Consider the following 18,093-nt stretch of genomic DNA (forward strand, 5'->3'; position numbering starts at 1 on the left):
TAATATTCGAACAAGTGGACTGGTCAAAAATAGTGGGGGGGAATGTGCGGATGAATTCTCTATTTCAACATTCTATCAGCTGTGATGTGCCAGAGAGTTTATCCGACTTTTCTCTCCTTGGATGAAGGTGACACCATTCACCAAAACTAGGAATTAAATACTTGTAGATTTAGAGGGGGAAATAGGTAGGACTTTAATTGTCTTGAGTATGAGATGTTTATGAGATTTTTTAGGGTGAAAGAACAGTTGTTGTTATGATTATTAAATGAGTTAATGTCTTTGATGAGTTAAAAATGATGGCAAATATTATCTCAGTATCTCATAAACAAATACATAAAAGCAAACATCTCAGAAAGAATATCTGTCTAAAGATAAATATTTGTGAGTCTTCAGAATTTAGATCAGTGTTTCTCATCAAGGAAAGCAAAATTTCCTAGAAAAATTTTTCAATATCCAAACACATATCCCCTTCTAAGGTTGATTTTTTTTTTTCTGTGACAGAGACTATTGGTGGCCTACAAATGTCTAACACTTTCTTCCTTATTGGTAATAGGCCTCCAATTTTATGCCAGGCAGCAAAAAACCAAGAAAAAGGCCACATTCACTCCACTCCCCTTTGTAGCTCTGGGAGGCCAATGAGATATAAACAAAAGTCATTTGAAGAACCTCAGAGAAGGCTCCTAAGGACACATGGTTTGTGCCCTTTGCCATTTCGCTTTCCCTCCATCTTCCTCATAGAAATGCAGATATTGCGTTTGGAGCTCTAGGACTTAGGTTGACTCATTAGAAGACTTGGAGGGCAGAACCTAATTAGATGCAATAAGGTGGGGATGAGAAAAGACTTTTGAAAGAGCCCAGGTCCCTGGCAATCTGGTGATGCCTCTGTAAAGGTTCTGGATGGACTGTGAGGAGATAACACCGTATTGTTAAAGCATCCCAGCCAGTTTACGGACGTCACATAGTTTCCATCTGCTGGTGGCCCCATTCTCTGTGAAGCTCTTCTTCAGGATCTAACCTGTTAATCTTCCCACATGTGTCTGATCCCTTTGTACCTTTGAGATCTGTGATCATTCTGCCCCCCTTTCTCTCTTTCTTGTTATGTTACTGCCCCTCTTTTTTTTTCTTTTATTATTGCCTTTTGTGTTCTGTGAATTAATTGTGTTTCTTTCTTTCTTATCTGAATCTTCCTTCAGACTCTCTACTCTCCTTCTCCTCCTCCTCCTCCTCCTCCTCCTCCTTCTTCTTCTTTCTCCTCCTCCCCTATTCCCTTTGTCATGATGCACACCTGGCAGGTCCATTTCCTTTCAATCTTCTTGTAGTATTGACCAAGGTACATGAGGACCTGTTGATAGGGCAGTTTATTGAAATTATACACAGTGGAGCTTTGTCAATTTTGTTCTTAACTCTGCTTGCCTTACAGGTTTTTGTTGAAAATCAATCTTGAAAATGTATGATGCATGTGAGAGCTCTTTGAGAACTCTAAAATACGTGAGATATTATCATTGTCATTGCTTTTATTTTGTCTTTGCAGAATATATATCCTCCTGTTGACTTTAAAAGTTATAGTGAGTACATAAAACATGTACCCTCTATTTTATATGAATTAAAAACCAAAGATATTGGCATGAAACCCAAAAAATCAAGACATCTCATTCAAAAAGGTTAGTTATATATACATATATATGTACATATACTTTTGAAAATTGTATTTATAAATGTATTTTGATGAAATTTGAGGGGTTTTTTTCCAAAATAAGATTTAACTAATGTTCTGCCTGTGAGATTTAAGAAACAGCCAACATTCTTAGCAAAATTTGATACAAAGGCTTTAATTTTGTATTCCTAGTTGTAGCCAGGTACTCTACCCTCTTGTATCTTCAGATGTGTCTAAATTCCCTAGATTTAGAACCGGTCTGGTTTAACCTTTGAGGAGGGTGAGACATTAGTTTCCTGTCATGGCAAAAGGGTGGAAGCGTCTTCTCTGTACATGAGGTTGCTCGGAGGATCAGTTCATTTAGTCAGAGAAAAGAAATTATAGTTAACATTCTGAAAGGCAAAATTTTTTGTTGAAAGAGAGACACATCCAAGAGGAAAAGGCATTTTTCACCCTATATAATTTCAACTCATGCTTTTCAAACAACAGTGTCAACCAGCTTCCAATTCCTACTTTTGCGTTTACATTGAGCACAAGCTTTTTTTGTTGCTGGCCCACTGCAAATCTTAAATGTTAAATTTCTAGTGTCTGTTCTCAGGTACCTTTCACTCACTGACTTAAACCTTCCTAATGTGTTTTTGGTGTCACTGGTATGTTCCAACTTTCTTTTTTGTTGTCTTTTGAAATTAAAAAAAAAATTTTGATAATGGTATTGGGGGATGAGTAGGGAGCAGAAGAAAAAAAAAACATATATCATTTGAACTCTATATTGAGCTTTTAAATTTGTTTTATAAATGTGAACACAGGACAAGTGTGAAGGAAAAGAGAAATAGAGAAGGGGAGAGGAGCGGGTTTGGAGATACCTCCTCTTCCAGGTGAGGGATGCCGGGACCCTTGGAGAATGTCACTCAGAGCCGTGCTGAGTGCAGCCCTGCTGAGTGCTCACCGACCTTCCTCTCAGGCAAATGCTCTACCCATCAACATCAAATGGGTAATGAAAATTAAAATGTGTTGGCCATCCCAGGGTCAAATAATGCCCTGTTGAAACATTAAATTTAGTTTACTATTTCTGTTTTAGAGATGAGAAAAATTAGTTTAGATAGCCAATTTATCCAAGGTCACCTAATCCCAAAGTGGCAAAGGTGGCACTATTTCCTGATCTGTTTCTTGACTCACAGTCAAGTGGTGCCCATCTCCTTCACCACCGCACCTCCTGAGGACTAGAAGTGCATTGCTTGGTAATGATTAAGGCTTGTGCATGGGAAAATAGTTACGTTAGATTAAGATACCTAAATCCATAAAATTTAATAAAATCTTCCATTCCTTACGTCTGTCTAGAGCTACACGTTTTATATAAAATTATACTAATTCTTTCCTGAGTTTATTTTTTAAATTTCTGATATTAAATTTAAAAAGCCATAGGAAGTGCAGGGTATTTTACTTACCTAAAGTCATTATAATAGGAATAGTTATAATAAGATTAGTTTATCATTTTTCTATACTTCTTTAATTTAAATCATAGACAATTAAATTATACACATTTTTAACAAAATGATTATTTTAATAACAGCCAAAAGCTGTACTTATATTGCTTGAACAGATTACTTTTATTTGGCATGAGTTTTAGTGAATTCAGTATTGAGAGTCACTTTTTTTATCTTTCACTGATTAATAATGTTTGTTACTTTTTTCCCAACATTTCAGATAAATATGAGGGTCCCAATGATGAGGTTATATTGTTTGCCTTTCCTAGGTAAAGTTCAAGTTGTAGTTGACCCCTTCTTACAACTTTTGTTACTTTTTAATTATCTCATTTTTCTATTTAAGATTAATTATTATTATTATTATTATCATTATTTTTTGAGACGGAGCCTCAAGCTGTCCCCCTGGGCAGAGCGCCGTGGCATTACAGCTCACAGCAACCTCCAACTCCTGGACTCAAGCAAGTCTCCTGCCTCCGCCTCCCAAGTAGCTGGGACCACAGGCACCCGCCACAATGCTGGGCTATTTTTTGGTTGCAGCCATCATTGTTGTTTGGCGGCCCAGGCTGGAGTCGAACCCACCACCTTAGGTGTATATGGCTGGAACCTTAGCCACTTGAGCCACAGGTGCCAAGCCGAGATTAATTATTTTTATCAATTTTTGCATAGTTGCACATATTCAAAATTATATAGGGTGAAAAATGCCTTTTCCTCTTGGATGTGTCTCTCCTTCAACAAAAATTTTTGCCTTTCAGAATGTTAACTATAATTTCTTTTCTCTGACTACTCTTAGTTATGGGCTCGAGAAACTTTAGTTTGGAAGATTTGGAGGTTTGACAGTCTTTCTTCTACCATTTAGGTGTTCATACTAAATAATAGTGTGTTAGACATACAAACCCTTTCTGGATTCCTTACCTATTCCACTAAATTCAAAGTGATCAATGCTGGTAGGATTGGGAAGAAAAAGAGGCAAGAATCACATACGAAATAGCCCCTTTTAAATTTCATAATTTTCATTAGAAGAATCATTTTTAATTCCATCTTCACATTTTCAAAAATGTTCCATTTCCTTGATAATAGAAGAATTCTCTAATCATTGGTTAAGAAATGAACATGATATGTTGAAAATTTCACTGTATAAACTTTGGATTTGTTTGTTTCTGTCCAATTCTATCAAATTTTGTTTTCTACATTTGATGTGATTTTAAGGGCTTAAATGATTGTAATTGTTTCATATTCTTGTTGAATTAATATTTATCACCTTAATCCATAGCAATGCTTTCTCACTATACTCTATTTCTCTGATATTATTATAACTATATTAACTGTATTTTAGTTAAAATTTTCCTATTGTATTTTTCCATGCTTTTACCTTTGACTTTTTGTTTTATTGTGTATTGTATAGACAGCAGATACCTAGATGCACTTATTTAGTTAATTGGTGTGGATTATATTCATTTAGGTAGCCAGAGTTATTTCTATACTCTACTTATATTTTAAGTTTGTTACATTCATTTTATTTTTCTTTGTTATTTTTTAATAATTGTACCTTCTCATACTTTTCTCATTTTCTATTAAAATAATTTTTAGTTATAAAAAGGTACAAAAATACAAATTATTTTTAAATAACCTTTATCCATCTTCCCAAATGGTATCATTTTATAAATTACAGAACAGTTATCAAAACTAGGGAGCTAATGTGATTTGATACTAACAGTTTATCTATGAACCATATTCATGCTTTTTTAATTGTCCAACTATATACATAAAACATTTTTCTGGTCCAGGGACCAATGAAACTTGTGCCTAGATTTTAATTATGTTATCATAAATACACTCTCTCTGTTTTGCTTATTTGGTCTTACTTCTTTCTTTCTTTTCTTTCTTTCTTTCTTTCTTTCTTTTTTTTTTTTTTTTTGGTAGAGAGGAGGGTTTTACTATGTTGCCCAGTCTGGTCTTAAGCTCTCAGACTCCAGTTATCTTCCCACCTTGGCCTCCCAGTGTGCTGAGATTACAGGCAGGAGCCATCATTTGTTCTTACATTTTAAGAAAAAAATTAAGGAAATCTTACCAGCTTATTTGATAAACTTTCACAGTTTTATTCATTGGTTTTTCCAAAAAGCATTTATTGCTTACCTGTATGCACCCAGGATATGGTAATGAATAGGACAGACAGCTGTTCCACAAGCTTAGAAAGCAATGTTCTCTACCCTTCTCAAATGAGGGTACATATAAGATTGATAAAGTTTGTATGGCACATTGAGGTATACTGGGTGGTTTGGGGAACATCTATGTGGTGATACATAATAAGTAAATATATTCTTTTTTCATTAAATAATTATTATAAAGAAAATACATATATTAATCAATATATATGTGTGTGTGAAAAATACATATCTTCCAAATAAGATTTGCCAATCTTTTTAAGAAATATTATATCTATTTTCAGTGTTATAAATTTTTACATCTAGTTGTATGGTTAAAAACATATATGCTACTTTTGATCAAGAATTCTTAGCATGATCTCTTGTTTTTATTTTAGTATGAGGATTTTTTTCTTTTTATTTTATGATTCATAATGCTGCTTGACTTTTAAAAATAAATTCATGTACTAATTTGATAAAACTAATTTAATTTGTGAAAATAGTAGAGTGTTCAACTCTGTTGAATAGTGGCTAAAATATCTTGATATATGATAAAAAAAAAATCCTATTTATTGAATGTGGAACATAGCAGTTGACCCTGACGGGCAAATTCAACAAAGTGACAGAGATGGGAACCATAATGGAGAAGTAAAATCCCTGACAATATTTAACTCATGGGAGTCATTTTAAAGTATAAAATCGCTACATTTAAAATAATTTTAAGCACTGAAAAGAAGACATCAACCTTCTGAGCAACCTAAATCCTACATTATGATCCAAAGATATTTTTAGTGTTATAAATATTTTATTATATTTTTACTTTGAAAAATTAATTAGCTACATATATAGCATAAAGGAACATTCTGATCAGAATTTTTGAATAAACAATACTTTATACTTAAAATTAAATATGAATATTATAAAATTTACGATATATGGTTGGTAAAAAAAAGGAGGGAGAGTGACAAAGGTGGTTAGGCAATTACTCCTCCCTTCCTCCAAGGTGCAGGACATTTGAGTGGATGTCTGTAAGTTAATATTTCTTCTTTATAGTATAGTCTGCTGGTAGACAACTAGTTCCAACTAGGCCAGGAATTTCTTCATTAATAGAGCACAAATGTGAATAATTACTGCCTCACGATATGGGTCATCTCCCTGCAGACCTATCCCCCAGATACTATTCCTCTTGAACACTGACTGTTAATTTTTTTCCCCATTGGTCACAAATCCAAATATGAAGAAATTTAAGAAGCTAATAAAAAAGATTAACCTCTTTGCATTTCAAAAAATGCAAATATGAACACAAATTAATTTTTTTTTGAGACAGAGTCTCAGTGTGTCACCCTTGGTGGAGTGTTATAGCATCACAGATCACAGCAACCTCAAACTCTTGGGCTTAAGCAATAATCTTGCCTCAGCCTCCCAAGTAGCTGGGACAACAGGTGCCTGCCATAACACCTGGCTATTCTTTGGTTACAGTTGTCATGGTTACTTAGTAGGCCCAAACCAGGCTCAAACCTGCCTGCCTTGGTGTATGTGAACAGCACCCTACTCACTGAGCTATGGGCACTGAGCCCAAATGAATTTTAATTATAAATTTTAAGGGTTCATGGAACCACCTAATCTCTATCCATGGTCCTGAAAGTAGTTGCTAGAAACAGGGATTACATAATCACATATTATACAAGATTTTATGATACCTTTAAAATTTCCAAGAAAGTAGTTTTAATATCATCAATTACCTATTGATGATATCCTATCTTTATCCCTTGAGGAACTCTTAAACACTAGGCATTGTATGAGATTCATTTGAGAAATATGAGGTATTTAATGGTTCTGACAGCATATGAGTTAATCTGAATGCTATTCATACCCCCTGTTACAATAATTCCAACTTTAAGATATCATTCTGAAATACTAACACTGATGTGGCTAAATATAAATAATCCAACTATCCATAAGATTAATGTATAACTTAATAATGTTTCATTATAAATAACCTACTTGTGTTATATATTTTCTGATCCTTATATTATAAATATAAAATCTGCCAGAATAATAATCATATTTCTGAGTATTGTAACTCCTGTATGGAACCATCTTTTCCCACTCATTTTCTCACCTAGACATTCAAAGTTGGCAAAACTTTTAAAATAGATAAACAAATATGCTAATGAAGGGGACCAATGTTATTTGTGCCATGACTGTATGTCCCAGTTTTGCCCAGCAAAGTCTCCATTTTAACATCAGTAAATGCCTGTTATCCTGTTTTATGACAGTGCCTTCACCTTGAACATGTCCTAACCTGAAAGATATGTGCTTACACAATGATGTACACGTTCACTTATTCTCATCCATAGACCACTTTAAAAAGATCAGATTTCCATGTTATATGCACTCAATAATTTAAAGGATGCAGTTAAGAGACTCAAGTAAGAGTCTCTAGAGATCTAGGACATCAAGAGTAGCTCTCTGCATCTTCTCTTTCCTTGAATGATATGCACGTCTAGCCCAGAAAATCAAGTGACGTCTCTAGTAAGGTTTATGAGTTTGCTTCACCCAAAAGCAAGAGTTTACATTATCAGACCGTGTTCATTTCATATTCCCGAGGATCATGAGCTTCATATGGCATTATCCAGGGAGGGCACCTCATAGACTCTGGGTTTATTTTGTGTAAGTGATCCTTTAGCCAGCAACCATTCTACTAAAGGTATTCAATAGATAAGGTCTCTTCCTTCTAGAAAATATCATTTGTTCATTTTTCCTGGCATTCCAGTTGCTAAGGAGATTAGATTAGTTCACCTTCCTTATTTCCTTTCCCCAGGGCCACCAACTCATTTGCAAAATGAATGGATTACTAGGCAGATACTGTAACTTCTTGCACGCCTCCAACAGAGTTTGAAATTTGGAGAGTATTTTATCATACTAAGATTTATTTTTATTACATATTAAGTTGTTGCTACGTATATATATTTTTTATGAGCTCCAGGCACTCAAAATTCAATAGTAAACAGGGCATATACAGCCTCACAGAACTTGCATATTAGTGTAATGACGATATTCTTTGTTCAGTGGAACTTCTATAAGAATATGAAGTTTAAAATCCTTAAGCATCTGCTTATAACGTGTGAGTAAGAACAGGTATCATATTGCCTCATTTACATTATCAAATCAGCTGAATTTTATGCGATGAGATGCTGATTGCTTCATTGTAAATATTATCAAAAATCCAATTTTGCTAGTTAGCTACCCAATTAATAACAGATGCTTTATCCTCTTTCATGTAAGTTAAAGTTATTATTCTTTCTTTGTTTTTATTCTATACTTCCTCACCAAATATTTTGTTTTTCTCTATGAAAATGATGCTGCAATTCAGACATTTTAAAGTAACATCATACTTCACGAATATCTATTCCACATTAGCATTTAAGAGGTTGTACTGGCGTTAGAAGTTAAACACACACATTTCTTATTTTGTACTGAAAGGCTGTAGCATACCAGATTGACACCAGCACCCTAAAAGTGTATGTTATATTATCATTTTAACCATTTATAGTAAGTATAGCCATAGGATGGGCCAATCTTTGTAGTTATTCTAGAACGCCATTTATATTTCAAATAGTTATGAACAAGTAAATCCTTTATTAAAAGGATTATGTAGCCTCTGTTACATAAAAGACACTTCTGAGAACAAAAATGCTACTTCCTCTCCAGAATATAAGGTCAGAGTGTTAATTATTTGAGGGTCATTATATCAAAGTGCCTGTGATCAGATTTATACAATCTTTAGTTATTTTACCTCAATTACATACTTTTTCTTGCTCAAAATCCACTTATGTCTGAAATGAAGACTCCAGAGGAGATTTTATGGTTTCCTCTGAAACACATTACATTTTCTGCCTCCAACATTTTCTTCCAAATTCATCCAATTTATCATATCTTGCTGATTTCAAGCCACTTGTGCTTTACACAGTTTTAACAGTGCTTTTTTCCCTTCTATTCTCCTAAATTCCTTGCTAAAATGACTGAATTTTAGTCTGGTAAAATAGTATCAGCTAAATTACTTTGGATGAGCAATTAGAGCATACTCGTGCATACAAAACTAGAAATCTTTGCCACCAGACTTAAAATGGAAAGCAAACAAGCAAACAGCCCAAAAGTTCTTTTGATTTTATAGCTCTGTAATAGTTCAAATAGATTTTTAGAATATTTAAAATATTTTCACTACCAAGGACAGAGAGAAGGTAAAATTTAAATCATGTCTATTCAGATTTATTTTGTAATTCTAAGCACTAGTACCATATATTATGTGTGTTCCGCTGTGTCACCCTGCTTCCCATGCAGCGATGTAGGAGATATGCACTCAGTCTTCCCATTGAACTGTGAGTAAAAATGAAAATTATCACTTCAGAGTAAAGGCAATCAAGAGAACCGTTTTATTTCCCTAATATGCTCTTAAAGTTCATGTGTTCTGTTAACATAGCTGCAAGGTCCTCCTGACCCACATTGGGGATTCTTGTGAGGCTGCCTCAATAGAATTCTTGATCGAGGCAAGCCAAGATAATAAGATGTGGAAGTGGTGGGTGATACATTTGACAAAATGTCAAGGGTACGAAATTTTTGCCAAACTTAACCAATAGGCTTCTTGCTAAAACTGGACCAAATAGACCACAGATGGAGTTCAAGGTCAGGGACTAACTAGGAAAAACACTCAGGAGCCTGACTCTAGGTTGGTCAAAGAGAATCTTCCCCAGAACATTTTTGCTGAAAGACCTCCCACCCTGACCTAGGGGGTGTAAAATGTCTTTTATTAATGGTTACACTATTGCTTGTATATACTTATCTTAAAATTTGCCACAATACTTTGAAATTATTGGTTTTACTTATTTTCCCTGTAAGATTCTTGAGGGCCAGGACTGTTTTTATTTTCCAAAGACCCTGGTTAATGGTAGATACTCAAACATATATATTCAACTTGGTCAAAATGAAGGTTTTACTTATAAAACTATTTCCAAAGGATTTGGCTGTCTTATCATCATTTGTGGTCCCAGAGTCCAATAATTTGGGGAATAAACTGGGAATTACCCCACAGTTCATTCATGTCATGGCTACAGCATAGTAATGTGGTTATAAGAAGCTGGGAGATTATATCTAGTAGAAAACAAATGAAAAAGTAAGCAAGTCTTCATAGGCCATGGGAAGGAGTGTGAATTTTATCATAAAGGTGTCTCTAAGACCTTTAAGAGCACAACTTTCAGAGAACACTGTGGCTTCATTTCTATGTGCGCAATGAAGCCTCTCTGTGCTAAGAAATGTAGATACTTCCTAAGAAGACATAGCAGGAGGACAAGTCAGAGCTGGTAGAGCCCTGAATTAGAGAGGCGACTAGGAGATAAGAAAGATTAGTTGATGAGAAATACATACTTCAGGTAAAATCTAAAAGATTTATTGAGAAAATATACGTGGAAAAGCTGCGCTCTTACGTGTTGTTTACTGAAAAAGGGAGGACTGATTTTAGAGAAAATAGATTTCTGGCAACAAAGAAGAGCTTGGTTTTGAATGTACCATACTTTAAAAATACCTAAGACTTGCAAGTAGAAGAGTGTGAAGAAAATTAAGGAGAAGCAATCAGAAATGTAAAGGAAATGCAGGAGAGGGTTACAGAATCTAAAAAAAAAAAATGCAGGAGAGAGTGACATTATAGAATCTAAAACAAAAAAAGAAGAAAATCAGAAATGTAAAGAGAAACACAGGAGAGGATTACAGAATCTAAGGAAAATGTAGGAGAGGGGGTCATTATAGAATCCAAAAAAAGAAGCAATCAGAAATGTAAAGGAAATGCAGGAGAGGGTTACAGAATCTAAGGAAAATGCAGAAGAAGGGGTCATTACAGAATCCAAAAAAAAAAAAAAAAAAAGCTTCAAGAAGAAGACTTGATAGTGTTAAATGGTATTGATAATTTAAGAAAGAATTGGAATAGAAAATATTGCCCCTTGCATATATTATCGTAAAAGCAATGAGAGCCAAAGGTAGTGCTTGTGATGGTGGTGGGTGTGGTGGTCATGGCTGTTCAAACTCTGAAGGGAATGATTCAGTAGAGAAAAGGTATCAGAAGAGAAAGTCCAGATAATTGTGGTTGGAAAGGTAAAAGGGGTGGAGCCAAGGCTTCCTGATCCCGAATTCATCAATAGTTTGTCAAAAACTCCTCCTGCCTATTCTGTGTTTTAATTTGCAGCAAATGTTGAGGGTTGTGACATAAAGGACTTTGCTATATTTTCCTCATTCATTACTAAATTATGTAGCTATTTCAACTTTATGCTATTAATAGAATTAAGGCGATATTATACAAGTCCCTTATTTTCCATGCAAAATATAGTAAAAAATAATGATACCTAAGATAAATATGTCTCTGACTCTATCATTATTCATTCATCCAACACAGAAACTTATTAAGCGTATGATATTTAATTACCTCATCCACATTTAAAACCTAACTCTGTACAAGATACTAGTTTAGGAGCTAGGAATGTAGGATCAATAACCAAAACAGTAGATCCCTATTCCTAAGGAACTTATGTCTAGCTTAATATTATAGCTAAGAACTACTACGCCAAGCTTCAATATATATGGAATTTGATAAATTCCACAACGCAAAACTGATTATGAGAATTTTAAAAATCAAGGAAAATAACATTCCAAGAAATGAATGGAGAGAATTTAAACATAGATAAAACATAAAACATGAAAACGTAAGGAAAATATGAAAGGTGGTAAGATGATTTCTGTATAGGGAAAGAAAATAACACTCTTTTCCTGTAATATATATTAGACTAAATGTTGAAATTTTCCTTCAACCCTGAAGGCTTTGTTTCCCTTTGAGTATAAGACAGAACATGACTAGAATCTAAATTTCAGAAGAAGAGTATTACAGCAGTAAGTGAATCTTGTAACAGAGATTCTGAAAGCAGAGAAAGAAATTAGGAGACTTTTAAAAATGCTGAAGAGATGATGTTCAGGCAGCCACTGAGAGATTGGCTCTGGCCCTCTGGGTTTGTGGTCCCTGGCTTTGCACTCACACTCTTCATACTTACGTCTGGACACTTTGGCTTTGTACCCTAGTACTTGGCAGAGTTGGTCTCCTGCTTAGCTCCACACTTTCCTCGCTTTCTACTGTTTATAGTCCCATGACCTCTGATGAAAATCCTGAGTATCCACTTCTTTCCTTTCCCTCGTTTAGGACACGGGACCCCCCACCCCGCCCCTTCACACCCATCTTAACTTCCTTCACAAAAAACGTGAAAGGACTTTTCTACTAGAGAAGATAAAATCCACGCAGGCTAGAGCTGGTGGGAATGTAATTTTATTAGTAGAGGGAATTAGGAATCTTTTTTTTTTTTTTCCTAACATTGACCAGCATCAATTTTATACCAGTGTTTGCCTCCTGATCCTGAATTCATCAATAGTTTGTCAAAAAATAACTATGTGAACAACTATATGATTCAAGGTAAGGTATTAGGGTAGCTATGGTAGAAAGTAGACCCAGAAATATTTATTGACTCAGCCATAACTGCCATTGATTAATATTTCTGCCCCTGTAATAGTTGAAGATGGATAATTCTGGTCTGTGAGTAGTTCTTCAACCAGTGAATCAGGGAGCCAGGCTCCTTCTTCATACTTGTCTCTTTGTAATGGTCCAAAAAAAGAAAGAAGAGGCACGTTGTTTCTAAAAAGTCGTGGACAAGAAATGACACAAGCACTAGAGAGGACGGAGCTTAGGGTCACACATCACAGAAAAGCAAGCTGGGAGGGTTAGGGTTTTTTTTATCCCAAAAAGGGAAAAACAATTTTCATAGTAACTTTTAATTTCTACCAGAATAAAGAAAAACAAGGTAAAACTGATTCCAATACCCTTTGAAAATATGAGTTAATAATAACTTGCTAAATTAAATGAAATTTGGTCTGAGGCCTTACCTTAGTATATAAACAAAGTGAAATTCTGATTTAGGAGTACAGTTTTGTAACAAATAGATGAGTTATAGTCCATCAGAGACACAGAGCTTCAGCCAATCACAGGTTGCCCAAGGATAGTCCCAACTAACTGTAACCAATCACATGGCTTCTGTTTTCTGTCTATAAATACTCCTTATCCACATTGGGGGGCAGAGATCTCCTATCCCCACTGGTTCTGAGCACTACCTTTTTTATGAATCATTCTTTGCTTAATTAAACTGCATTAAATTTAGTTAGAAGTTTTTCTTTTATCACAGTATATGAAAAAATAGTTATTTACTTAATACTTAGTGTCTAATATCATTTATTATTAGACACTAAGTAAAAGATGCTTCTATGGAGTCTGTGCAAGTTAAATTGTGAGAGAAAATACAGGAATAGGTTCAGTGTGTGTTTCTGTGTTAAAATGTCTCAATAGTGATTTTCTTCGCTAAAATCACTATTAACTTACAAGTTGAAAAGGAACTTGGGAAAATGATTTTTGGTAAAGTAAATAACAGGCTGTTATCAACTTTATTAATACAGGTTTCAAAACAGTTTGGACAAGAAATGAAATGTGTTTCGATCTTGTAAAATACGTAACTTTTGTCTGCTGTATGATGTAGGTGAGAAGGAGTCGAAAAAGGAAATGAAAGATGAAGAACTGGACACCAGTTTTAGGCTGTCGGTGGTCAAACTGCCCATATACACTTCAAGTCCATTACAGTATGCTGAAATATTCAAAGAGAGAAAAAAAGACTTTTTTCCTGCATATGCTCGGTCACGTCTTGTGACTTATCCCAAACCAATTATTAAGAAAGACACAGTGCTGGAGAGGAAGAGAAGGAAAGAGTTTTTAACCACACACAGTCTTGGTATGAAACTCCAGACCCTGATGGATATTGATAAATACTACACAGAACAAAAGAATGAGAAACTCTATCATCAAAAAGCAATAGCTATAACCATGGCACAGATTGACGAAGAAAGGAATAGCATAACTGTTAAAGAAACTTTGAGTAATAAAAAATATGCTGCACAGGAACTAATTGCAAAACACAAGGAGACCATTCGGAATGGTTTACAACAACTTCGGAAGGATAAATCAGACTACCTTGAAAAAGTTTTGGAGAGAAGAATTCTGTTTCTAGAAGAAAACAGTGCGAAGGCCACACAGCGTGCACTAGTTCAAACCTTAAATAATGGGCGCACTCTTTTGGCCAAGAGGATGCGTGCGGTTGACAGATGGAAGGAGATGGAAGCTCTCCAGAACAAGAAAACGCTGGCTGTTCAGCAGAAACGAAAAGCAGATAAAACTCGAAAGAATTTACTTAAACAAATGAAGGAATACAGGTAGGTGCCGTTCAGGTGTAACAGTAAGTTTTAAGTCAATTTTACATGGATAGTGCATGCTTAATACTGAGATCTAATAAATGTTATGTTGTTCATAACATAACACATTCTATTTTGAAAAATGCAAACAAACTAAAGGACAGATTATATGCTAATACGTTTCCAAAGATTAGACCAATTAACGTCTGTGTTTCCCCACCTCCTTTCCTCAACCATCAAAGTCTGCTTCCTAATTACGAGTTGTTGTTATAAAGGGCTTCACCATAGGTCTTTAATCTTTCAGGACTCAGTCCCGCCATTACCAGCATGTTATGCTTCCCTAAACATCAGACCCATGCTCTATTCTAGACTCATCTCAGTGAGCAAGCATTCTGTTCTAGCCTCCTCGGAGCCCCCTAACAGTGATCTCTGCTCCAAACAGACATATTCTCCATTTTATTTGTCCCTGAGATTCTAATGATAGAATCCTCTTTTCCCTCAAACTTGAGTTCCTCAAGGAAAGTCCAGCCCTGCGAGGTTACTATTGCCCAAGTATCATTACGCAACACAAGCCTCTCTATGTTACCATGCAACTCAGAATGCTTTGGGGTGGAGAGAGGGCAGTGCCTATATGTAAAGGAAAAGACGCTCTCTCCTTCAGAGAGATTCATCACAAGCAGCTGACCCCTGACAATGTGGCTGTGTTTCACAGCGTTTGCCCGCAGCGTGCAGTGCAGGAACTACCCAACCACTGGCAAAATTTACCCTCTTATTACCCAGGCTTTATAAATAAATCAAAGGGCATTTTCACTTTTAATCTATCCCCACTGTTCTTCCAGGCAGAATTAGTCCCTTTAATTTTGTAGTGATTCCATACCACTTTATTTAAATCTCAATTCTTACATTTATCATAAGAAAACCTGTATGATCACACTTAGCTTGTGGAGAACTTATAACATAATTTGGTCCCTTTTTCATGTCAACACTCAGTCAGTACAGTACTTAGTAAACAAATGTATTCAACAATTATTACTGCATAAAATAGATACAAGTCTTAATTTGCAGTAGTTGTATATAAGCCCATTTATGTCATAGAACAGCCACTGAGAAGAGCGTTTTTTGAGGAATTTTTACTTAATGCTAAAGCCATTAGAACCAGAAATAATGCATATTTTTATAAATGTTTGTACAATGAAGATAATTAGAATTGATAAATTCATAGCAAAAATATAATTAACCAGGCTATTAAAATAGTTTCCCTAGTCCTTAGAATAGCACCAGGGCTTATTTCATAGCTTTAAATTTGTCTCCCACATTTTTCTTTGTCCCTCTGTGATCACTGGTATTTCTACTAAGAAGTATTTACCTTCGATTCAGATCATCCAAGTAGTAATTCGCTTTTGCTTCTTGACAATTCCCGTCGTCACAGGTGATGTAGCTAAGAAAGATCATTTGGCTCAAGAAACTCAAAGTCTAGATGGGAAATAAGGCATAAGACAGTAAGACAGGCAGAGTCACATAGCACTACAACGGTAATACAAGGCCTATTGAGGGACAGAATAAGATAAGTGAGGGAGAGTAAGCGGGGGGACTAGAGGGAAGAAAAAGTTTCTTTTCTCGCCCATTGCATGGTTCATGACTGACACCCCTGCAGTAAAAGACAGATTAACAAGAAAAAGCATAGTGAACATATTTAATAAAAGTTGTACATGACGCCAGAGGCTTTTTCAGACAAAGGCCCAGGAAAAACTGTACATTTCATGCTTAGGAGTACACATTTGTGTAAACACATGATTGGACAAAGGGGGCAGGACCTCACAGCAAGGCTTGCTTATTCAGATTCTTCTGGGCCTCTCCGTGTAACAGGGAGACGAACTGAACATGAAATTGTAATTTGTTGCAATTCTCTCCTGCCCTGTCATACAAAGATGAATAAGATATTCTCAACCCTTGAAGAACACACAGTGCAGTGGCAAACATAAGCGCACATTTGAATTATTACAAACACTTGAATTGTACAAAATCAGTACAATTGCTGATTGGAATTTGGAAAAGCAGAGAGATGAGGGGAGACCGTTACAGGTAGGGAAAGAGAAGCTGAGAAGTTTGGAATAGGCAGAGTGGTGGGAGAGAAGGAAATAGTAAGTACTGCAGGACCTGGAGCAGGAGGTTTGGGAAGGAGAGTCCCTGCAGGGGGGTTGCATTGGAACTAAGAACATGATTACCAGCTTGTTGCATGAGTAAGGACCATTTGGACTCCTACCAGTAAGAAACTCCACATTATAATCATGCGTTTTACAACAAAAGCTTCTTTTAAGTAAATATCTCAGAAAAGAATCATATGGACACACTTTGGACAAAGCTTTCTCAAACAAGTGCGTACGTTTCTAAATTGTTCTATGATGAAGTTTTTATCTTTATTTTAAACTAAATGAGATGGGAGCTTTGAAAATTAATATGGACTCAAAATGTTTTTACCAACATTTAGCAAATTGAAATTTCATTGGTTGTCCAAGGATATTGTTAATAACATAAAACCATGACCCGTATAAATACACAAGTAGCACATGCCAAAGATTTTATTTAACTCAGTAATGAAGAAACTCATGAGATGTTACAGCCAGTTTAAATGAGAATTCAAAGAACATGAACATATAAACTATATCTCTATATCTATGTGTGTATATATGGGCGATCTGGAATGCCAAAATACGTTTACAAATAGATTCAAAACAAATCAATCTCCTCTGGCAAGTAAACAATTACAATGTATTTGTAACTGGACAAAATTTATTTGTATTTCTGTACATAAGACTCATTTGCATTACTTACCTGTCCCTTAATTTACACATTTGGGTAAATTGCTTGAAGAGACTGAGAGGCACAGATAACTCTGCAGAGTTCATGAGCCAGAACCCCCAGTCAGTCTTCCGCAAAAAAAAAGTTTGAAAGCTTTTCCTAATATTAGATTGAAGCTTATCAGCCAAAGTTTTATCCTAGTGATATTTTAAGTGGCCAAATTATGTCTATACATATGTTTAAGGCATGTTTAGAGATACTTAGAGATCTTTATAACTGCACTTTTATTTAAATTTATTCAAATAGTATCATTTCAAAAACAGTTTGTGCTGGAAAGGAGTTTAAATAAGAAGAAATCATTTGCCTTTTCCTAGTTTTAAGCCATTTTAAGCTATCTATGTATTGAGGTGCTTGACGCAACACCTCCTTCAGTATAAAAAGTATTTGATATTTTTAGCTCCCTAAATTTAAAATGATTCCCCTTAATATAGACTGTGTAATGGGTGTGAGATTTTTTATCATAATTTTCTATAATTTATTTTAATAAAAATATATTTTGGAAAAGTTATATTTTAGTATATCAAAATACAAATCTAGTGCAAATCAATGTAATTTAATCAGCTTAGTTTTTATTACAGTAAATTGATAAATCACTTGTAAAGGCTGCAGAGTCGAATGAGTATCCTCGTGTTTG

At 35.0% G+C, this 18,093-nt stretch overlaps 1 protein-coding gene across 1 annotated transcript in view; it reads left to right on the forward strand.

The window, feature by feature from the left end:
* LRRIQ3 (leucine rich repeats and IQ motif containing 3) overlaps nucleotides 1-18,093 on the forward strand; it is an 81,487-nt gene that overhangs the window by 59,276 nt on the left and 4,118 nt on the right. Inside the window, exons 5-6 of the mRNA XM_003784312.2 lie at nucleotides 1,532-1,661; nucleotides 13,895-14,621. Coding sequence (XP_003784360.1) covers nucleotides 1,532-1,661; nucleotides 13,895-14,621 — 857 coding nt within the window. The remainder of the gene's footprint in view (nucleotides 1-1,531; nucleotides 1,662-13,894; nucleotides 14,622-18,093) is intronic.

The sequence above is a fragment of the Otolemur garnettii genome, unplaced genomic scaffold (assembly GCF_000181295.1).
Source record: "Otolemur garnettii isolate 467f Iridium unplaced genomic scaffold, OtoGar3 scaffold00010, whole genome shotgun sequence".
Lineage (NCBI taxonomy): Eukaryota > Metazoa > Chordata > Mammalia > Primates > Galagidae > Otolemur > Otolemur garnettii.